Source organism: Pongo pygmaeus, chromosome 2, assembly GCF_028885625.2.
Source record: "Pongo pygmaeus isolate AG05252 chromosome 2, NHGRI_mPonPyg2-v2.0_pri, whole genome shotgun sequence".
Classification (NCBI taxonomy): domain Eukaryota; kingdom Metazoa; phylum Chordata; class Mammalia; order Primates; family Hominidae; genus Pongo; species Pongo pygmaeus.
The window spans coordinates 15,925,245-15,951,313 of record NC_085930.1 but is presented as its reverse complement, the minus strand read 5'-3'; the positions used below and the strand labels follow the sequence as shown (position 1 = coordinate 15,951,313).

The 26,069-nt window shown below is 33.6% G+C and overlaps 1 protein-coding gene across 1 annotated transcript in view; it reads right to left on the bottom strand.

Moving 5' to 3' along the window:
* Positions 1-4,503, bottom strand: part of ROBO1 (roundabout guidance receptor 1) — a 1,000,765-nt gene extending 996,262 nt beyond the window's left edge. The window contains exon 1 of the mRNA XM_063661467.1: positions 4,401-4,503. Within this exon, the coding sequence (XP_063517537.1) occupies positions 4,401-4,488 (88 nt within the window). The 5' untranslated portion in view covers positions 4,489-4,503. The remainder of the gene's footprint in view (positions 1-4,400) is intronic.
* Between the last annotated feature and the right edge of the window lie 21,566 nt (positions 4,504-26,069).

Below are 26,069 nucleotides of genomic sequence, written 5' to 3'. Positions count from 1 at the left end.
ATTTAACATTAGGTGTATCTCCTAATGCTATCCCTCCCCCCTTCCCCCACCCCACAGCAGGCCCCGGTGTGTGATGTTTGCCTTCCTGTGTCCATGTGTTCTCATTGTTCAATTCCCATCTATGAGTGAGAACATGTGGTGTCCTTGCGATTATTTTTTTTTGTTCTTGTGATAGTTTGCTGAGACCGAATCTTTATATTTAAGAAGCATCTCAGGTGCTTCTGAAAAAATAAATCATGGAAAATGTGTTGAGAGACAACTCTCTAGTCAGACAAATTTCTCAAGTAGCATATAAAATCAAATTACTTTTGTGTATAATACCTCTATCAATGCATAATTTAAGAGTTAAGTGTGTTTAAGTACTTTTATACGAAATGTGATATTATAATGGTAACTTTTTATGTTTTTCAAAATAATTGACTAGTTTCAAAATGGTGCAGTTAAAAAATTAAACTGTTGCCTATGAACAAGCAATCTCTACAAGTTTTAAATGACATATATTTTCCTAACATATGTTTCTTTGTCACAGAAACTAATCACAAATATTGGAAAAAAAACATACCTGTGGATCATGAACTTTGTAAGAAGCATGCATGCAACATTACTTGTTAAATAAAGTATCGCAAAAGAAATTCCTAAAGATTCTGTCACATTTAGATTTCTGGAATTTATTTACTTTCAATTTGTTTCTACATTTCGAAGGAGATTTTTAAAAATCTGAAATAAATCCTCAAGTCTATTCAAAATGTATTGAGCATATGAAAACTAAAACAAAAACAAAACTTAGAAATATATGGGAGTTGTATGTATATTCATTGTAATTTCTAAAATTTTGCATGAGGAATTTTTTTCACAATTTATAATTTATTTATGGATGATTCAGACCCAGTTAACAGCTCTTTTCAATTATCATTTGTGGGGTATAACAGCAAGACACTACAGTGGTGGTCAATGGATGGGTGGGGCAGATAAGCAGTAAATCATTTCAGAAAATTTCACACTCAAGGCTTGTTGACATGAGTCAGGGACAAGGAAATAACCCAGTCAGCACCTGCATCTTTAATGAAGGACAACACTGCTGCACACTTAGAGTATGGAGAGGAAAAGATAAATCATGCTTAACTTTAAAGTGGCCTGTCTGATTTATTCAAACAGAAATACAACCTTGTGGGTTTTTCTTCATGTATTTTCATTTAAAATATTGCAATATAAACCTAGAACTCAGTTTTATTTTTTTTTACCATAGAGGTTTTTTAATTTTTTAATTAAATTCCACTATATGTGATATATATGCTTTAATAATATATCATTTTACATTTGCTTTTCAGTATCTTCCTGACATCCGTGGCAATAAAAGGTAGATGCTTAAAATGCAAAGATTGGTTTCTGTCAGATTCCTTTCCTAGCAGAAATTAAGTCAAGATTGGCATAGTCCAGATACAGCATGCCTCAAGAGATAGCCTCACATGGTTTAAGAATATATTTCATTTGTCAATTAGAGATGAAGTAAATTAACATGAAAAACATCTACCAGTGGTTTTAATAAAAAAGAGGTGGGTTTTAATGGGCTCAACATGCAATGAAAGCAACAATTCAAATGGCTGGCAAAGCCCAGTTATTCTTAGAATCCATTTCTTAATTATTTCTTTTCTCTAAAACAGTTTATTTTCAACAATAAGAGTATTTCTTGATTTACTATATACAAGTAATTTGTTTGCCATCTCATATACTAACCATTTCATTTGCAACGTTATGAAACATAATAGCAGTTTAAAAAATGTATTATACAGGGAGACAAAATGAAAAATGAAAAAAAAATTGAGCTGGGCAATCCATCAGTTCCAGACATTACACTCAAATATTTTAATATTTACTTACACCAAGTAACCTAGCCACAGCTTGAAGTGAAAACACTTTATTGTTGTGGTAATAAAATAACTGGCATTGAGCCAATGTTTTAATTGCTCTTTTCTTTTGTACCCTGAGAAATCTTATTCCTGTAGACACCTTGGCTGATGATAACTCACTGAGTCAAGTACTACAGAATATAAAATTCTTCTTATTTTTTTAGAAGCATGTCACATTTTTTTCATCTGTCTGATTTCTTTATCTGATTGTTTATTATTAGAAATACATTTCTGATGAAGGAGAATTTTTTTTCTTAAGAGTGGAAATAAATCAGTTGAATAAGAAATTACTTTTTTTTTTTTAAAGACACTAACATTTTGCCTTCAAAGCTAATCCAGTTTTTGCTTCCTCTGAGATATGCTCAATTCAATCCAGATCCAAGGTCTCTAATGAACATATTAAAGCTAGAAAAACAATGAGAAGAATCAAGACTTCTCTTCATTCTGAGATTAATGAAAGGAGGGGACACTCTAAGGCCAATGAGTTCTTTCAGTAGATTTTCTTCCTAGCCTGAAGCCAGTTCTCCTAGATGGAGGCAGTTATGAAAATGACTTCCACTCTGCAGGTGTTCTTTTTGAAAAGCTAACGGCATATTTCTTTTGACAGGTAAATTGCTTTGAAATGTTTCTTGAACTCTGTAGTCCTGAAAAAAAAGGCATCTAACTGTATGCATCCCATTTGAGGTTACCCTTATTTCTTTTTAAGAAAGTGTTGCCTCAAAATGGGCCCTGAGTAATCAATTTGTGTGGTGAATTTTTTAACTGACTGATAACCAAACTATCACCTTTGTAGCCAATCTACATATTAAATTAGACAATGAAGTCATATACTGTAGATTTACAAGCATTTGCATGTAAAATAGTAATCACAGAAGTTTGACAGCTTTTGCACCTAAGTGTTCAAGGTGATTGGTCTTCTCTAAAATTATGCAATATCCTTTTGAATAGAAAGGTAACATTTTTTATTCCCTAGATAAACCTTGTACCTTCCCACCATATATATTCATACATGCATTCCTTCTTCCACTAGATAGACACAGGTGGTTCAAACCTCACTTAACAATTTTGAATTTTGATATCCTGCTCAATAACTATATCCTGGACTAAATTTATTGACCTGTAGAAGTTATTAGCTGGGCATACAGTTTAAGGGGAATTATACCTAGGCTGTATCTGTATCTGTGTCTATCTACGGTTGTAGTTTTAAAAACATTTTCATATAAGTATTTCCTTTATTCTGACAATTTACAAAACAGTGAATTAATTTGTACCTATATTTGCATTTTCCATATATTTAAGAAACGTATGATGTTTTCTTTGATTCATACATTAATCTTAATACTCAACAGAGTCGTGGCAAGATGAGGGAATGTAGGAACAGGCTAAAAATAAAAATATGTAGTAATTTTAGTGGGCTAACCTAATTTGATACAAATCATTAAATGTATTTTATTACAACAGACTTAAAGTTTCTGTATCCTTCAATCATGTGAAAATGTTTTCAACAGATATATAAATCATTTTTTTTTTTGTTTACAACTCCCTTATCTTCTAGGTCAAAATGTCAATCTTAACCCAGCACAGGGAAAAATTGAAGCCCCAGGATTTTTTGAAATCTTTGATTTTGTGTGGATGAACATGACAAGCTACATATAGTTGCTGAATATCAAAATAAATATAACCATAACATAAATACGAACAAAGCTTCATAGTATGGTCTAACAAAACATGGTACGTTATTCTTTTATGAATAACTTGTTAAATTTTGACATATTAGATGTATTCAAATTAACTTCAATGTTTTCTGTCTTATCTAAGAGGAAACTTAAAATTATATTTTCATTAGTACAACAATATATTTTTGTATTTTCCGCTACCATATATTGGACCTAATTAATTCCTATTAAAACAGTATCAGTAAAGCATTTTAAAGAAATGCTATTCTCTACCATTAATAAAATTATGACTTCAAGGAAATAGGTTTCTAACTTCACCCAAAACTGTGGTAACTATGGTAGCAACACAACAGCATGTTGCATTTTTATTCTTACATTGTTCAGCCTGTTAATTAACATGTTACTACTCTAAGTGTCAGTTTTCAATGTTTCACTTTTTTGATGTTCCTTTTTTATGGTACCGAGATGCATTTTGGCTTAGGTTTCCTTTGTGTGTTACACATCTTTTCCCTACTGTAATTTTTCTTCTGCCACTCTAATTCACTTAGTTAATATAACACTCCTTATATGTTTCAGCACAGTGACTTTTTCTCAACGTTCTGTTTCTCTTGGGAATTAATAAAGTGCTCTCTATTCAAGAATAATAATTTGACCCCTGAAATTGATCAGCACTCATACTCAAGAAGACATTCACACAGACTTACAAGTTCCAAAGAAAATGAACAAATTTGATTTGCAACACACACAATAAAAAGTGAATTTAAAGCAAAGAAGGAATACTGGTTAAGTATTGATGAAACAAATGCACAGCACTTACCTGGAATAAGCTGGGCCAGAAACAGGTGATTTGGAGATAAGCTGAGGAGTGATATTATGACCAAAAAAGGAACATGTTTCCATTTCATCTTTGTCCCTTCCTTGCATTACACCCAGCCAGTGATAGATAATGTGTTATCTGGGGAGATTAAAAAAAATTATTTTGTAATGGTTAGCTATGTTGAGAAACAAGTATTTTGTGTAACATTGCAGTTCAAATAGATTTGAGATGTCATTTTTTGAAATAATGAAACAAAATTATTACATAACTAAAATGAATATGAATTGTATAGATATATTTCATGATACACATTTCAAACAAATGTGGTATTTTTTAATTTTGAAAACTCATTTTCAAGTTAGATATTAATCATAAATGATTCCTTGGTTTTCTCTATTTTTTAGAGGATGCCAGTTAAGTGATTTTTACTTTGATTTCCCACAAATTTAGTTGGAACACTCTCATCACATTTAGAAAACTGAAATTAATCATTCATTAAACAAATATTTACAAACAATTTATAATGAGTCAAGCACTACGCTGCTTTGGGGATATAGCAGGAAAAAAAAATCTTGCTCTTCACCCAGGTGCATAAACACCTTGAGGCCACTTTAATTATGTGAATTCACAAACAGATTTTAAAAATTACCAAGTGGTCTATTCTGAATATGGCAGAGAAACGTAAGCTAGTGTCCTTGTGAAAAAACAAAGCTTTTAATATTTGGGAACTTTTTAAGAGATAATAACAAATGACAGCACAAAGCTACAAAAATATATGCAGGTGCTGGTGAATTAATTTTGCCAGGGAGAACTGCTCAAGCTTAAATGGAAGAAGTGGCATTTTGAGATACGAGATAATATCCAATAAGTGGAAAATAAAACAATACTATTTAGGGATAACAACATAACCAAATTTTCAAAGTAAGATGGTATGTATATACATAAATTTCATGGTATATTTATTTATATATCAATTTTATCGTAGATAGGTAGATAGATGATAGATAAATAGATATAGATCTATTCCCATGATATAATGACATATTTAGGCTACTATAAGGAGAGTAGTTGTTTGGCTGGATGATGGGGTTTGCCAGAATATAATGTGATAGGGAACTTAAAAAATAAAATTTGGCAAGTAATGTAGGTAATGAGGAGCCACTGAGATTTTAATAATAGATTATAAAATGATCTAAATAATTTAGAAGATAACTCTGGTAGGAATAGACAAGTATACTTGGCAGTACTTGGCAAATTTTAGATTTGAGAGTTGGGAAGTGGAAAGACTTAATCTTTTAACAATAGTTTTACTATTTAGTCAAAAATAGATAAACAAACCTAGTACTATATAAAAAGTAATTTGTCCACCCCAATGAAGTTCTAACAGTTATTTTTGTGACACTCAGAATAACAAATTGAAAAAAGGTTACTAAATTATTGCTGTAGGTTAACTGGACATAGCTATTTTAATTTGTCTATTTGAGTTGAGCTGTCCTTATTGGATGACTTATCAATGCAGAGTTAATTGCTCAGTTTTCTCCTAGCAAAGCTGTCTAATCCTCTTGCCAGACAGCTATAATCACCTGACTTTACTTGAGATATTTGGAGATTATTTCCTCTCTCTAAATTTTTCTGTAAGCAACTTTGATCTGAGCTAGAAACTTGCCTCAAAAAATATGCTTGGTTACTGTAGTTTCATATTTATTGCCTCACTTCTTTGTCTTGGGGTTAATGTTCTTGTAACTCTCCTTACCCTAGTATATCACTCATCACTTATATTATATAACTAGATTATAAACCTAGATTAATATTTTTACTCTTTAATCCATACTATACAGTTATTAGTTTGTCCAAAAGCTCTTTTACAGAGTTATCCCTTGAATGTTTTGGCTTATGATCACATTTCTCAGTGAAGTATAAATGATTTGTTCCTCCAGAGAAAATGTATAAGTATATTGTGTACTGGTCATTTCTGCTTGGCTGGCTTTTGATATAACAGTTGCCCTATCTTCTTGTTTTCTGCTTGCCTAAGGAGTTTCTCAGATTCCTCTTCTCTCTAATTGATTACTGAGTGTCCTAGACATAGAGTCCTGTTTGGAAAAAACCCTAGACCTCTGATTTCTTAAATGTGTATAAACAGTTGTGTCTTAGCTCTTGATGTAAATAAAAACATGTATGAATCTCAAGGCTATTTAGAACTTGCTTATTACCTAAAAATTTAGAAGGATTATATTTGTTAAATGATATTTTATAGTACATTAATTGAAAATGAGATTTTCGTATCTGTGGCTAATTACATTTTAATTGTCATTTATTAATAGCTATATATAGCTTATTTGTATTGATAAAATAAAGAGCCTAATCAAACATGCACATTTCACCTTAAAAAGAATGCAATAATTAAAAGAAAATAAACCTGAAAGTACAAACACTTATTATAGTTGATTGAATTCCCCCAAGTTATATTATTCAACAGGCAGATATTATTTCAAATATCTGTAAGGTATTACGATTAATATTCCTCAAATAAATTTTCATGATCTAGGACTAGTTCGGTGAATTTATGTAGTAAGTGGCTAAAACCATAATATGATTTTTAAGGTAGTACCCACAAATCAGAAATTATGAATCAGAAATGGGAATTGCATTATTAGCCATTGTACACATCATTTCAGTACTTTGAAGTTTTGGTTTGCTTTTAATAGATTTTACCTTTTACAGTAGCTTTAGGTTTAGAGAAAAATTGAGTGGAAGGTACAGAGATTTCTCAGTCACTTCCTTCCCTGACACTATTCCATTCCCTGAAACTATTCCATTCCCTGCCCTTGCATAGCCTCTCCCATTGGCAACCCCCACCAGAATGATGCATTTGTTACAATTGATCAACCTGCATTGACACACCATTATCACCCAAAATCCATAGTTTACATTAAGGTTTACTCTTGGTGTTGTGGATTTTATTGGTTTGAACAAATGTATATCACACATATCAAACATCATAGTATCATACAGAATAGTTTCACTGCCCTAAAAATCCTTTGTGCTTCATCTATTCATCCCTCCCCCTTCTGAACCCCTAGAAACTGCTGATCTGTTTGTTATCTCCATAGTTCTGCCTTTCTTGGAATGCCATATAGGCATAAACATAGAGTATACAGCCTTTTAAAATTGGCTACATACATCTTTCGCTTAGTAATTCATATAAATTTAAGTGTCCTCCATGTGTTTTTCTTTTCATGTCTTGATAGCTAATGTCTTTTCAGCACTGAAAAACATTCCATTGTCTGGACGTACCATGGTTTATTTATCCATTTACCTATTGAAGGACATCTTGATTTCTTCCAAATTGTGGCAATTATGAATAAAGCTGGAATAAATATCCATTTGCAGGTTTTTGTGTGGAGATGAGTTTTAAACACAGCTGGGTAAATAATAAATAGTGTGATTGTTCGATTATATGGTAAGACAATGCTTATTATTGCAAGAAACTGTCAAACTGTCTTTCTTTTTTTTTTTTTTGGTTGGAGAATAAGTAATTTAATCAACATTTAGCATGGTATCCAACTAGTATATACATACACACATATGCACAAACACACATTATAATATTTAACCTAATGTAAATTCTATAAGGTTAGAAATTGTCATCCCTCTTTCACAAATGAGGAAACTGAGATTCAGACAGAATAAATAATGTGAATCACAAATTAACCTACTTCTTTTTGATGCCTATATATGTGTTATATATGTATACACACAGATATTACATATATTCTAATTTATCACTGTACATTGATTTTATTCTGACACAAATACATTGAAATATATACTTTAGAAAGTTTTTTCTTTCATAATATGTCTTTTTGAGTTTCTTTTTTTTTTTTGAGCACTTTTTCTGCATTTATTGAGCTTATCATGTGTTTTTCCCCTTTACCCTGTTAGTATGGTAAAGAATATTGATTTTATACTGCTAAACCAATCTTGAATTCTTTGGATAAACACAATTTTGTCATAATCCACTATCTTTTTATATATTTCAAGATTTGGTTTGCTAATTTTTTTTCTTTTTATTATTATTATTATTATTATTATTATCATTATACTTTAGGCTCTATGGTACATGTGCGCAATGTGCAAGTAAGTTACATATGTATACATGTGCCATGCTGGTGCGCTGCACCCACCAACTCGTCATCTAGCATTAGGTATATCTCCCAATGCTATCCCTCCCCCCTCCCCCCACCCCACAACAGTCCCCGAAGTGTGATGTTCCCCTTCCTGTGTCCATGTGTTCTCATTGTTCAGTTCCCACCTATGAGTGAGAATATGCGGTGTTTGGTTTTTTGTTCTTGCGATAGTTTACTGAGAATGATGATTTCCAATTTCATCCATGTCCCTACAAAGGACATGAACTCATCATTTTTTATGGCTGCATAGTATTCCATGGTGTATATGTGCCACATTTTCTTAATCCAGTCTATCATTGTTGGACATTTGGGTTGGTTCCAAGTCTTTGCTATTGTGAATAATGCTGCAATAAACATACGTGTGCATGTGTCTTTATAGCAGCATGATTTATAGTCCTTTGGGTATATACCCAGTAATGGGATGGCTGGGTCAAATGGAATTTGTAGTTCTAGATCCCTGAGGAATCGCCACACTGACTTCCACAATGGTTGAACTAGTTTACAGTCCCACCAACAGTGTAAGAGTGTTCCTATTTCTCCACATCCTCTCCAGCACCTGTTGTTTCCTGACTTTTTAATGATTGCCATTCTAACTGGTGTGAGATGGTATCTCATTGTGGTTTTGATTTGCATTTCTCTGATGGCCAGTGATGGCGAGCATTTTTTCATGTGTTTTTTGGCTGCATAAATGTCTTCTTTTGAGAAGTGTCTGTTCATGTCCTTCGCCCACTTTTTGATGGGGTTGTTTGTTTTTTTCTTGTAAATTTGTTGGAGTTCATTGTAGATTCTGGATATTAGCCCTTTGTCAGATGAGTAGGTTGCGAAAATTTTCTCCCATTTTGTAGGTTGCCTGTTCACTCTGATGGTAGTTTCCTTTGCTGTGCAGAAGCTCTTTAGTTTAATTAGATCCCATTTGTCAATTTTGGCTTTTGTTGCCATTGCTTTTGGTGTTTTAGACATGAAGTCCTTGCCCATGCCTATGTCCTGAATGGTATTGCCTAGGTTTTCTTCTAGGGTTTTTATGGTTTTAGGTCTAACATTTAAGTCTTTAATCCATCTTGAATTGATTTTTGTATAAGGTGTAAGGAAGGGATCCAGTTTCAGCTTTCTACATATGGCTAGCCAGTTTTCCCAGCACCATTTATTAAATAGGGAATCCTTTCCCCATTTCTTGTTTTTGTCAGGTTTGTCAAAGATCAGATGGTTGTAGATATGTGGCATTATTTCTGACGGCTCTGTTCTGTTCCATTGATCTATATCTCTGTTTTGGTACCAGTACCATGCTGTTTTGGTTACTGTAGCCTTGTAGTATAGTTTGAAGTCAGGTAGCGTGATGCAGACTCCCACACATTGATAATGGGAGACTTTAACACCCCACTGTCAACATTAGACAGATCAACGAAACAGAAAATCAACAAGGATAGCCAGGAATTGAACTCAGCTCTGCACCAAGCAGACCTAATAGACATCTACAGAACTCTCCACCCCAAATCAACAGAATATACATTTTTTTCAGCACCACACCACACCTATTCCAAAATTGACCATATACTTGGAAGTAAAGCTCTCCTCAATAAATGTAAAAGAGCAGAAATTATAACAAACTATCTCTCAGATCACAGTGCAATCAAGCTGGAACTCAGGATTAAGAATCTCACTCAAAACCGCTCAACTACATGGAAACTGAACAACCTGCTCCTGAATGACTGCTGGGTACATAACGAAATGAAGGCAGAAATAAAGATGTTCTTTGAAACCAATGAGAACCAAGACACAACATACCAGAATCTCTGGGATGCATTCAAAGCAGTGTGTAGAGGGAAATTGATAGCACTAAATGCCCACAAGAGAAAGCAGGAAAGATCCAAAATTGACACCCTAACATCACAATTAAAAGAACTAGAAAAGCAAGAGCAAACACATTCAAAAGCTAGCAGAAGGCAAGAAATAACTAAAATCAGAGCAGAACTGAAGGAAATAGAGACACAAAAAACCCTTCAAAAAATAAATGAATCCAGGAGCTGGTTTTTTGAAAGGATCAACAAAATTGATAGACCGCTAGCAAGATTAATAAAGAAAAAAAGAGAGAAGAATCAAATAGATGCAATAAAAAATGATAAAGGGGATATCACCACCGATCCCACAGAAATACAAACTACCATCAGAGAATATTACAAACACCTCTATGCAAATAAACTAGAAAATCTAGAAGAAATGGAAAAATTCCTCAACACATACACCCTCCCAAGACTAAACCAGGAAGAAGTTGAATCTCTGAATAGACCAATAACAGGAGCTGAAATTGTGGCAATAATCAATAGCTTACCAACCAAAAAAAGTCCAGGACCAGATGGGTTCACAGCCGAATTCTACCAGAGGTACAAGGAGGAGCTGGTACCATTCCTTCTGAAACGATTCCAATCAATAGAAAAAGAGGGAATCCTCCCTAACTCATTTTATGAGGCCAGCATCATCCTGATACCAAAGCCTGGCAGAGACACAACAAAAAAAGAGAATTTTAGACCAATATCCTTGATGAACATTGATGCAAAAATCCTCAATAAAATACTGGCAAACAGAATCCAGCAGCACATCAAAAAGCTTATCCACCATGATCAAGTGGGCTTCATCCCTGGGATGCAAGGCTGGTTCAATATACACAAATCAATAAATGTAATCCAGCATATAAACAGAACCAAAGTCAAAAACCACATGATTATCTCAATAGATGCAGAAAAGGCCTTTGACAAAATTCAACAACCCTTCATGCTAAAAACTCTCAATAAATTAGGTATTGATGGGTCGTATCTCAAAATAATAAAAGCTATTTATGACAAACCCACAGCCAATATCATACTGAATGGGCAAAAACTGGAAGCATTCCCTTTGAAAACTGGCATAAGACAGGGATGCCCTCTCTCACCACTTCTATTCAACATAGTGTTGGAAGTTCTGGCCAGGGCAATTAGGCAAGAGAAGGAAATCAAGAGTATTCAATTAGGAAAAGAGGAAGTCAAATTGTCCCTGTTTGCAGATGACATGACAGTATATCTAGAAAACCCCATTGTCTCAGCCCAAAATCTCCTTAAGCTGATAAGCAACTTCAGCAAAGTCTCAGGATACAAAATCAATGTACAAAAATCACAAGCATTCTTATACATCAATAACAGACAAACAGAGAGCCAAATCATGAGTGAACTCCCATTCACAATTGCTTCAAAGAGAATAAAATACCTAGGAATCCAACTTACAAGGGATGTGAAGGACCTCTTCAAGGAGAACTACAAACCACTGCTCAAGGAAATAAAAGAGGATACAAACAAATGGAAGAACATTCCATGCTCATGGGTAGGAAGAATCAATATCATGAAAATGGCCATCCTTCCCAAGGTAATTTACAGATTCAATGCCATCCCCATCAAGTTACCAATGACTTTCTTCACAGAATTGGAAAAAACTAGTTTAAAGTTCATATGGAACCAAAAAAGAGCCCGCATCGCCAAGTCAATCCTAAGCCAAAAGAACAAATTGTCTTTCAAAGTTGTTACAGCATTTGTCTTTCAGCCAGTAATGGGTAAGATTTCTTGTTGCTCAACGTCCTTGCTAGCAGCTGGTGTTGCCAGTGTTCTAGGTTTTGGCCATTCTAGTAGGCATGCAATGGTACATAGTGTTTTAAATTTACATATCCTTGTTGGCATATGATGTGAAACATCTTTTTAGTGGCTTACTTATCATCTCATAATCATCTTTGGTGAGGTATTGGTTAAGTCTTTTTTCTCATTGTTGAGTTTAAGAATTTTTTTTTTTTTTTTTTGCTTGTTTTTGTTTTTTGAGATAGTGCCTTGCTCTGTCACCCAGACTGGAGTACAGTGGTGCTATCTTGGCTCACTGCAACCTCCGCCTCCCAGGCTCAAGTAATCCTCCCAGCTCAGCCTCCCGAGTAGCTGGGACAACAGAAATTCACCACAACGCCTGGCTATTTTTTTGTAGAGACAGGATTTTACCATGTTTCCCAGGCTGATCTTGAACTCCTGAGCACAAGGGATCTGCCCTCTTTGGCCTCCCAAACTGCTGGGATTACAGGTATGAGCCACTGCACCTGGCCTTTTGTTTTGTTTACTTTTCTTGTATGTTTTGAATAACAGTATTTTATCAGATACGTCTTTTGCAAACATTTTCTTCCAGTGTTTGGCTTGTCTTATTTTTCTCTTGACAGTGTCTTTCAGAGTAGAAATTTTCGATTTTAATAAAGTAGAAATGATCAATTATTTCTCAATACCTTGAATTTTTGGTCTTTAAGAATCCTCTCTCAATATGAAAGCCCCCTAAGTTAGTATATAACCTTATTAGCAAACACACTCACCCCTACTTAAAACCACACCTTTTGACATATTATCAATAAGATAATTGATTTTAGTGAAGAATGTGATATAACCGCATTTGTATGTTCTCTCAGTATTAAAAATAGTTAATCCAACAAGAAAAAGCACAACACCTTTGAATGCCATATGAACACATTTCCCATGGATGTGTACATAAAGTGCCTATTTTTAAAATACTAAGAATGTATATACATATGGCTTTGAATTAAGAAAACTAACACTATATGAGAAAAGACAAAGACTTACAACATACCTTTTTGAAAATATGTGATTACCAAATTGTTTAGGGTAATTTAAATGCCTAAAAATATAATGTACTTGTAAGTTATAAGTGTATGGAAGTAATATAACCAGTGTTTTAGAATCATAGAATGTAAATTCAAATTGCTCCACCATGAATCCTAGCTCACCAGATAATTGTTTGACTTATATCAAACAATTTAAACTCTCTTAGTCTCGTCTTTCTGAAGTGTAAAATGTGAAGAAGAATAATAGCCACATCATTAGGTGAGATGTGCTTAGAGTGCTTATAAAAATGCCTGCTCTGTTTCCTGGTATCTACTAATGTTGATATCAACATTATCACCAACTTCAAATAGCATCCAGTGAAATTCCTCCAGGGTAATGACAGAATCAATTGTGTATTTGTATTTGCACATTGATTCATATTAGAATAGTATTGGCTTAGGTCTAATTTGCAAGAAATTAGAGGCTTGGATTATTTTAATCAACTTTATTGAAAGGTAATATATTTATAAGATAATCTCATTTTAAGGGTGCAGTTCAATTTTGACAAATGTATAGAACGGTGCAAACTCCACCACAATCAAGATATAGATCCTTTCCACTGGGGTCTTAATTTTAAGAACTAATATGTTCTATACATATATAGAACATATTAGTTATATGCACATATGCACACATATGCATGTGTTGCTAAGTTTTATTTTCAAGTAATATATTTACTAATATGCTGATCCATTCCCTGCTAATAGGAGGGTGATTTTCTCAAAGAAATGTTTCAAAATATATTTTAGGAGAATCTTGTTCCATAGATTATTAATAAAATTTCTTAGAAGGTAAAAGAAGTTTCATATAGAATTAATTTAGGTTAATGCATATTTCCACAAAGTCAAAAGCATTTATTTGAGCACAAATTTCATATTACATAAGAGAACACCTACATTTCCTAAATTTATCAGTGCACAACACCTATTTCCTCTTCTGAAACTCTTCAGCCTAGGTGGCTCTCTTCTTTTCTTACATATTTGGAAGGACAGTAACTGTTAAAGGTTTTCCTTGTTATGAACTAAAATTGGCTTTCCTTTAAGTCACCCTACTCTCTTTTGTCTTCATTTCTAGGTAAAAAGAAAAAGTGCTCTGCAAAACCAAACTATTGCAACCTTTAACTCCAGTGCCTCTGAGATCCTCCTGAGACGTGTCTCAGCCTCCTAAGCAGCTAGGACTACAGGTGTGCACCACCACACTTGGCTTTCTTCTCTTTTTACTTTTTACTTTTTTTTTTTTTTTTTTTTGTCGATACAGAGCCTGTCTATGTTGCCCAAGATGGTCTCGAACTTCTGGCCTCAAGATCCTCCTGATTTGGCCTCTGGAAGTGTTGGGATTACAAGCATGAGCCACTGGACTTGGCCTCTGTCTTAGTCTTAATAAAGAGAATAACTGTGGCTTGTAGGGTAAATTGCTATGCCTAAAGATTGCCTGTCCTTGTGAGATAAACAACAAGAAAAGGTCAGCCTCATTGTGGATTTTGCAAGTAACAGATGAATCACTCAGCAACCTACACATTGGTAAAGGAGATATTCTTCCTCTTCACATATGAGATACAGCTTAGTCTACCCAAATAGGACTGTAGTCATGGAGCTCATGAAGGAAAATCAATCACCCAAAATCAATCTCTATTTAAATCAATCTTTGTAATGTTCTAGAGTTTTGTGAAAAGTAAGAATGCAAAGTTTAGGTTTTAGGAGAGTTATAAATACATGAATAATAAATATTTTTGAACAGCTAATCTATGGAGAGCTCTGTGCCAGGCAGTGGAAAGTCAAATATGTGTGAAATAAATATATTATCTTCATGTCAGAGGAGTAAATAATTTATTACACATGAATGACCAAAATAAAAGGGATTAAGTTGGTGACACAAGGGAGTAGTGAAGGTGGAAAGAGGATCAGGCTTGAGCTGGCTCCAAAGGCTCTGCTGAAGTTGCACAAGTCCAGCATTGGGTAAAGATATTCAATGAGGGTATGTGTGATGTGGACCTAATTGAGGCTACATGGAAGGCTTTTGTGTAAAGGTAAAAATAAATAATATGTGGTGTATATGTAGCACTTCACAGTTTACCTATGTATTAATTTATTAATGTATTATGTATTAATTATTATTAGGAAAATAAGTCATAATATATTATCTGTCATATGAGGATGCAAGTTCAGAATCTTTAAGTAACTCGTCTGCAAGAAAATATACAGTTAACAAATAAAGTAGATTGGAACCAACTCTACTATGTTTCTCACAACAATGGCAAAATGTCAGAGAATTAGACGGTATTGAATGCAAGACTAAATTCCAAGCTTTTTCTTGTCAGTGGTTAATGGCATATGGGAAGATGAAGCTCAGCACACATTGCATAACTTGGAGATTAAAGTGACTCCAGATAAGGAAGCCATGTAGATTATTCTTACTATATTATAGTATGTATGGTGAATAGAATCTTACATACAAGTCTAATTGGTGGGGTAAAAAGTAGAAATAAACATTAACTATACTGCAAAAGAAAGGCAACAGTTTGGTGAGAAACAAGAACACTGAAAGTTAAAAAATACATATGTCATACTGTTTCCAAAATCTAAAGCTAGGAAATGGAAAACTTAATAGGAAGTGTGTGTGTGCCTGTGTGCACGCACGTGTGTATGTGTGTGTGTGTGTATTATAAATGACTGACTAATTTACACCTACTCTAGAGTTCTGTAGATAATAATGTGTGTATAAGTCCACAGTTAACTCTACTGATAATTTGCTACTGCTTCTGTTTAATTGGAAGTGCATTTCATGCGTTTCACTTGAAATTTAAAAAGCCAAAAGGGTATAATACCTTCTAAAAATGCAGGATTAATGCTTTCAAATAGACAAGGCGAACTGGACAAATTACTACCAAACTCTTTTCAACTTTGAGTATTTCAAACCTCCTATAATAAGTATATTATTTTAAAATGGCATACACATAAAATAGAGTACATAAAGCACAGTTTTAAATCTGACTTAATTAAAATATCCTATTATTTTTCATATATTAAAAAGCCTATAATTTGTTTATGTTACATTTAGCTTAAGTACTTCACATGTATTTAGGAAACTCTTTCCTCACAGAAACAGGCAAATGTTATACCTTTAGTCTGTTTAAATTATGCTAAACTCCAAACTATTACATCCTTGACTGAAAGCATCAGTACTAACTTTCTGACTTCACTTATATACTTGGATTTGTTTTACAAAATGAGGCAAGAAAGGCGACTAGGAACAAAAGACTGTTGGAAAATCAGTTTAAAATTAAGACTGAGAATAAAATATATGAATAGAAAGTATAGGAGTGATGACAAGGCAAAGACACATCTTGAAAACTGGGCAACAGAGTTTAGCAGGAGTTGCAGAAGTAAGGATATGTGCAAGATTCTCTAATTTGTCACCTCATTTCTTGAAGATTCCTTATATGTAGGCACAGCTACATTATGAACCACAGCTGTTTTATTTGGACAGATCATGGGCCTTATTTCCAATTAAGCTTCCGTTCATTTCATGAAAGACTAATTAATTCTCATCACACTTTCAGGATACAGAAAATTTTAAACACACTTTGAAGAAACTGGGAATAGTGATAAACCTCAGGCTGTATATCACAAATGTGGTAATTTGAGATTCTTCTTTTATGTCCACATTGTACTTAAGTACCTGATCGAGGTCAGATAAAGAGTCAAAGACATTTTTTTAAACATAATCTGTAAGCACACTTAAAATAGTACATCTATTAGTCTCATGTAGACAGATATGTTATTGATTAATAATACAGTCAAAAAAATAAGTAATCTGAAACACACATCCTTTTAGAATCTTATCCTTCAACCTACACCAAATTCAGGAAAAGTAGCATTTTGGCAAATAGAGCTAACGTTATGCTGTACTCCTAGACTTCCAAAACTTTTAACTTCTGGTTGTCTTGTACATTTCACTGTGTTTAAATACATTGCAATGTAATTGATTGCTAATCAATTACATTGAAAAAACTTTAAAAAGTAATACCAAATATCAGCAAAAATAAACCTTACCATCCTATTCTGTGTACTTTATTATTTAATTTATTTTATTTCAATTTTTACCACCTCCCCCACCGCACAGTGGCTGCAGCATGCCTCACCCAAGGAGAGTCTGAGCCCAGACCTGCCTAACCCTCTCTACCAGCCCTGGTAGCTCAATACAAAAGACATAAACTCTTGGGAGCTCTATGGCCCCCTCCATCACCTGAGATTTTGGGGCAAGCTTAGATCCCCCTACTACAACCTCAGCTGGTGCTCTTTTGAAAGAACCTCCTCCTGGCAGGAGGCCAACAAACTCAGGCCATTGCAGCAACTCATAACAAAACAACCCTGCTTCCAGGAAGGAGAAAACAACAGCTAATTCCACTGCCTGCAACATCCTAGATAACCAGAGGTCCTGAGCCTGTCCATGTGACAACTTCACTGCTGGCACACCCAGCATTCGAGAAAGCCAGGACTATACCTGTTTACAACCAAGGACTCTCACAATCCACTTCAGTCCACTGCCACCTCCACCAGAGCAGGTGCTGGAATTCAGGGCTGGGAGACATATTCTGCGTACTTTAGGTTTTACTGTATTATCATCTTAGGAAAGTCATCACAAGGAAAGGATAAATAATTATTTTATCGCTACAAAATGAGAATCTGAAGTATAAGATGGCTTTTATAACTCTGCATGTGAAGTAGTCAAAATACTGATTGACATCTTCAAATAAAGTACTAGATGAAGCCTGAAAAGAGTCAACCTAATAATTATTAAAAGTTCTACTTAATCTTTGACATCTGTTCAGCATGTTAAAGCCAGTACTTTAACACGGTTTAAAGCAATAATTATATGACTTTGGGATTAGATATTTTTAATATAGTGCATTCTTAGAATTCATAAATGCTTTTCAAGATTTCAAAATATAAAATCAATAAAACAGTAAGATGGTTGTCAACTGCTGGCTAGACTATGTTATCAAAATGATGAAAAAGCAGCTATGTACAAAAATAAACCTAATGTTCTATCCACAGGGCATGATGAAGATAAACACGAGTTTCTCTAGTGTAGCTACCGTAATCATTAAAGAATCGATGGCAAATTAAACTTACAAATCCTTAGGGGTAGGGGGCAGGAGAAAAAACACAGCAGTAAATGCAGAAAGGCTCAAATCAATTTTTCACCCTAAACATGTGAGGTTTATTAGTATTGCTAACATAAAGGCAAACGTAAAGACAGAAAAACGGGGATATTATCTTCTTTCACTTTAATTGTAGAGTTGCCTCAGGCAGAATTAGTTTTCTGACTTGCTTAAAAAATATGCATTCCTATATTAATAGAATTATTTAAATAATAAAGACATTTTTAAAAGATGATCTAATGAAAAGTAATAAAATACAGTCTATCCAAATTTTTTTCTCTTCCTTATTTTATAGCTAAAATTAAAACTGTCTACATCATGCATTTTTTTTTCAAAATGAATGTTCAAATTCACGAAGAGGATTCCTTAAGAGTATACTCATGTACACCAAGACAGAAAGAAAGCAATTTTCAAACAAAAGCAATTTTCAAAATGCTGTGCTTACACTGGCTAAGTCAGATGAATTCTATGCGCACTTGACCTTCAATCATATTGTTCGTTTCATGATTCTGATGAAAATTAGTGGGACGCGTGACGTCTGGTCATCCTAGCTAAAGTGAATTCAGTTGCAGAAGTATTTTTCTGAACAACATCATCATTCAAGAAATGTAAGATGGAAGTACACATCAATAACATCAGTGTTCTAATAAGTGTTGCCTCTGATGAATTAGATTTATCTTAGACTGATCACAAAAATAGAATAAAAAACGCCTGAACATTGGTTTGGTCGAAGAGAAGTTAAATATGAAGCTGGTCTGTCTTGACACATGTTGAGAGGCAGAAGTGTAGAGTGGTAGGGAGAAAAGAGAGTGAGAGAAAATTAGAGAAACAGAACAGTTGTTTAGCAAGCATGTTTAGCTGGCAAATCCTGGAATTAACAACAAACGAAGTATACAGAAAATAAGGTAGTTACCTCCAGAATTCCTTTGCTTTTAGAGAGTGTTGCTGTGATCGTTCTCTTCCCTCTCTTTAGTTTAAATGAAAAAGAATGCCTGCTGGTTTTTTTTTCACTTTAGAGACCAAAGCTTTAATTAAAATCAGCTATGATGTAAATTAAAGATAAAAAATCCACACTGTGCTAATTTCACATTTCAATAAATACTAATGTCTGATGAGGTTTTAAAAAAGTGCATTTAATGGGACATGATGTCACTATTAGAATAATTTCTCTAAACAAAAACATGAATATACCAAAATTATACTAAAATGATGATTTTTGTATGCTTACATTTCATTTATTTAATAAACGTTATTTGACAACTTATTATGCACTATCCTAAGATACAAAAATGAATGACAGTGCCTACTCAAGAAGAGTTTACAGTAGGGCAGAAGGAGCGATGGAGATAAGTTATAAGCAGTGGTAATTTCTATTAATATAATGGTATAAACAGAGTGCTGTACTATCAGATCAAAGAGAGAACGAAGTAATCAGGCTTCTGGAAAATTGGAAAATGTTCATCCCAGAAGTGAACATTAGAGATGGAATTTGAAAGAACAGTAGTTGTTGACTGAACCAAAAGGGTTCAGGACTGGAGAAGGAAATTCTAAACGAAAGCACCAACAGTGCAGACGCAGGAAGGAAAAAGAATCTTTATGTCTGAAAAACAATAGATGGTTTCATTTAGATGGAATTTCAGATAAATATAAGTGGGAGGTTCTGACAGGAGATGAGGCTAAAAAAATAAAATGAAACAAAATGTAAATAGCTTTGTGTGCAAAACAGACATTTAAGCTGAAGAATGAACTGAGCAAATGCAGTTTTTGGCCAAAAGGTCTATGAGCACGGACTTGAAGTGGAAAAGCTGGAGGTCATGAGGTGGCAAAGTCTCTATTATAATATTTCACAAGTCTATTCCCATGCCTGCCATGTAAAAATCACTAACTATTTGTTGAGTTAATGGAAGGATGAATGAAAACAGTAGTACAAACACAGACATATATGCAACTGAACTAATATACTTACAGAAGAGATGGAGTACAAACATAAAAGCTATAATATTCATAAAGTCTATGTGTTTCTGAAGATTGCCTTTACCTTAGGCAAGAAATCATGGTAGATTAAAAAATAGAGAATGCTTAGAAAAACATTCTATTTACCAATATTTAGCAGAGCAAAATGTACTCAGTTTTTGTTCACATTTGGTTTAATTTTGTACACAAATTAATTTCAAACACACTGCCTTGAATGTGTATGAAAACCTAAAATTAGTTCAATACTATTGGGAGAGTAGTCACAGGATCATTTTTAAATGGATGTGACATTGAAATTTAAATCCATTATATGGGGTTGAAATTTTTAGTGTCTGAATAACTATGTTTTTTACAGCTGTTCATATTAAAGCATGATATTAATTTCTAAGCCATGAGTAGATTGTCCATTAATACTTAAATGAGCTGCAAATTTTTAGATTGCTTAAGAGCAAATAGTTCTACAAATATTATTATTCTAGATGCATATACAGCCTAGTCAATCTTAGCAATTGCCTTCCCTTATGTTGGGTTAGTTTATGAAGCTACAGCAGCAGGGTGAGGACAAAAGGAACAAGCATTAAATTTCAGACCGGCGATTAAATAATGCTATAGTAAGAGAGACATTAATGAAGTAACAGAAGAGAAGGTCAAAAGTAATTTTCATACGTCAACATGCACAAAGATGTAACAAAAAGATTCATACACAAAAGGCTGTGCATGAAAGATGGGGAAAATTTTTTCCAACTGTCAATTGTGTTGCGTGCATTCTAGAAGCCAAGGGTTTTTGAAAGGCATTTAGCTTTAAACCATTTCTTACTCCTTTGAATGTCCTCAGCAGGACCAGAAATAGAGGATTCAATTTTCAAAGATAATTGTGTCAGATAACTGTCCCGTGCCTTTTCAGCAAGTATCTGATAAACACCTAATTACTAACCAAGTGATTTCAGAGCTACACAGCTGGGCTGGTGAGAAGGCTCCGGCAAAAGACTTGGTCATTCATTGTATCAAGATGAAAATGCAGTTGGATTGCAAATTAATTTAATTTATTTGGCTAATGCAACTTTACCAACCATTATGAGGGAGAATTTATTATTTTAATGAAAGAGTATAAATCTCAACATTAAATCAATGATAGCCACACAAATAACTTCTCACCATAACTCATCAGAAAAAATCTACTGGGACTAAAAATAGGTCTGTAGAAATTTCAGGCAGTTTGCTTTGTTTTGGCAAGCTTTGTGCTATACTGATGGTATTCTAGTATTTTGTAGAAAAAGCAGAATATTAATATTTTTGCATGTTAGATCTTGGCTCAACTCTTTCAATAGCGATATTAGCCATAAATATACAACTGATTCATCTTTAAATGTATACACATAAACATTCAGTGACTCTTAACTACTTCTGAATGTCATTCCTCCTCATATCCCTGGCCTTTTCCTGTTATGTCCAACTGTCTATTCTGGGTTGTCATATGTAGTTTAAGGCCTAAAATTAGGGCCCCATATTATGTACTGTCTTGACATCTGGTGAAATTGAGATGGCTTGAAATTAAGATGGCCTAAAATGGCTTATTGCAAGTTCCCTTCACATTCTGCTTTCATGGATGAGGTCTCCTATCAAAACAACCCTCCTTATCAGGGAGACCAGGCACAGTTTCCTGAATAGCAGGTTTCATTACCTCGCCAGCCCAGAGAATTGCTCAAACAAGTCAAGCCAATCACATCCTACTGGAGGAACCAAGGGCATCTCACCCTCTTGACACAACAATACCCCTGACACCCCTTGAACTTCTGGCTGTTGACTCTCTTCTGGAGTGTTACCCCTCTGTGAATCTGCTTAGTGAGTGGTATCCTCTATCCTGAGCTGTGAGTATATGTGAGTAATAACTTGAGATCAACTGCTGCTGATCTAACCTGCCGGTGTTTGGTGTCATATGTTCAACCATCGCCATAACCCTAGGGTGGGAATCCCTCTCTCACCAACAAAGAAATAAAGAGGTTACTAAAACCTCATAAAACCACTTAGACTGGTCTAATGCTCAGACCTGTCTGTGCTTTGAGTAAATACATCATTTGTTTTGTGTACTTTCAGGGTGATTGCCAAATTTTAGAGAACTGGAGGGGCAAATAAAATGCCGGTGTGGAGTAAAGTGCTTTTTATGTCAATGAATAAGATATACTGACATGTATTGAACACTTTCCCCAATACCCTCACATAGTTCTATTAGTGTAGTGGCTACTTGTATAAAATAATAGAGGATAAAGTAAAAAGAGAAAGTAACACAAAACAAAACAATGCATTCCAGTTACCAAAGGATGATCAAAGAGAGATTGCTCGGCAGAACAGTTAAAGCTCACTCTGTTTCAACAAGTGATACACAACAGGTACTCTCACATAGGAGTTTTTCCTTTAATAAACATTTTCATCTTAAAATAAGATTACTATTAGACAGAGGTACATTTGTTTACCTTTCATTTCTTTTACATTCTGCTATGCACTATTTGTATATGCCATGAGTCCCATTTTTTTGTCCTTGAGTTACTCCTATTTTAGGCAAGTTTGAGATACAGAGGCAAAGAGGGTAATCAGAATAAAGGGGGAACAAATCGAAACAAAAAAAAAGTAGCTACGGGATCTAGAAGGGTGTATGTATTACAGGTTTACCTGCTAAAATTAAGACATGATCCTTATATAAAGGTAATTATTATGTGCTTCCACGTCTGTATACTAAATGGAAGCATTTGAAATGTTTTTGAACTTTTAAAATGTGAAATATTATGAAGTAATCAAATGTAAAATGGTGAATTTTAGTAATTACAGGATCAGAGAAAGAGTAGGCACTTGGTTCTTTGTTATTCTGTTTTTGTCACTTTAAATGAGTTTCCAGGTGGAAAGAACAATTTTTGTTGCAAAGTAAATATACGGTTACATAGAATTTGCAAAATTAAATTTCAAATACATAATCCTTTACTAAGAATTATATCAAAGATTAAAAATGATGCTGTGGGTGGGTGCCCAATTCCTCAGTATTAAATAGAAGTCATTGCTTTCCACATTCTTTGTCTTTTGCATGGCAAAATAACGCCTAAAATGTATTACTTAGCCAATTTATTCTGTGGTCATTTTCTTGAAAATTCCATTTCAATACAAAGAGTTTTTTTCTGTTTTGTTCAAGCCAATTTTCTCATCACTGTCTTTTGAATACTTTTCCTCTTATGTAAATTATTTCTACCAGTATTAAGTAACGTTCTGCTATCTTAAGATAAAACAACAGCCAAAACTATTTGTTGCTTGTTTTCTTAACACATTCCATTTACGGCCAAGTTTAGTTACAGGTATTCCTTAAGAAGAATTGTCTCTACTCACTTTTTCTATGACCATAACTTCTCTTCTCTTTTCTTATTACTCCAACCTGACTTTTGCTCCCATAACTGCACTGAACTTCTTCTTACTAAGGTAGCTAATGACTTCTTTATGCTAAAAAGGAATTGTCTGAAATATTCAACACAGTTTACAGCCTGTCTTTTGGAAACCCTTCTCTTAGAAACTGTTTTCCCATATACTCCTTGTTTTCCTCCTATCCTTCTGGCCCCTACCTTTTATGATAGTTTCCCTATTGCTTTTTGTTTTTTTTTTTACTCTTCTCTTTCTCTGCGTTGCTTCTAAATATTGGTCTGTAAAGAGGCAGTCCTGGACCCTTTTCTCTTTCTAGATTCTTTTCTGGGAAAATTCCATCCTTAATAGTCTCAGTGTGCTAGTATTTCCCCAGCCCAGCCTCTATCATGAGTCAGACCAAAGTAGCCAAAAGGATATGTGACATCTTCATTCTCCTGTCCCACAGTCACCTCAAATTTAACATATTCAAACTTGAACTCTTGATTAAATCTTTCCCTTCATCTCTCATTTAAATATTTCTTCTCTAGTCTTTCCCAGCTCTACCATCCAGGTACTCAGGCTAGATTCCTGAGAACCAGCTTCTTGTTCCAACTTCCATGTCCCAGCCATCAGTATAGTCTGTTGATTTCACCCAGGCATTCATAGAAACTTCAGCATTGTCATCCTCCCTTCCTACCTTTCATATCCAAACTGTCACTAAGTCCTATTGATTCCATCTCTAAATTATCAAATTTCCAAATTTCCTTCTGTCTTCACCATATCCACTTTAGACAAAAATCACCTTTGTTTTTGTTATGGATGTGACATTTGCCACCTAATCAGTTCCTCCATTCCATTTTAGCTTCCATCTCTCCACTCTTCAAGAACAATAAGGGCTTTTTCAATGCTTTCGAGTAAAACACGCTCAGTGTAATACATATAAAGTGCATTGATCTTAAGTATACAGCTTTGGAATTTTATATATGTGTGTGTGTGTATATATATATATACCTATATATATATACACACACCTATATATATATGTTATACCATATATATATATACCCATATATATATACCATATATACACCCATATATATACCATATATATACACCCATATATATATACCATATATACACCCATATATATACCATATATATACACCCCTATATATATACCATATATATATACCCCTATATATATACCATATATATACCCCTATATATATACCATATATATACCCATATATATACACCACATATATATACCCCTATATATACACCACATATATATACCCCTATATATACACCACATATATATACCCATATATATACACCATATATATATACCCCTATATATACACCATATATATACCCATATATATACACCACATATATATACCCATATATATACACCATATATATATACCCATATATATACACCACATATATATACCCATATATATACACCATATATATATACCCATATATATACACCATATATATATACCCATATATATACACCATATATATATACCCATATATATACACCATATATATATACCCATATATATACACCATATATATATACCCATATATATACACCATATATATATACCCATATATATACACCATATATATATACCCATATATATACACCATATATATATACCCATATATATACACCATATATATATACCCATATATATACACCATATATATATACCCATATATATACACCATATATATATACCCATATATATACACCATATATATATACCCATATATATACACCATATATATATACCCATATATATACACCATATATATATACCCATATATATACCATATATATATACCCATATATATACCATATATATATACCCATATATATACCCATATATATACCCATATATATACACCATATATATACCCATATATATACACCATATATATTTACCCATATATATACACCATATATATATACCCATATATACACACCATATATATACACCCATATATATACACCATATATATATACCATATATATACCCCCATATATATATACCATATATATACCCCATATATATACCATATATATACCCCCATATATATATACCATATATATACCCCCATATATATACCATATATATACACCCCCATATATATATACCATATATATACCCCCATATATATACCATATATATACACCCCCATATATATATACCATATATATACACCCATATATATACCATATATATACACCCATATATATACCATATATATACACCCATAT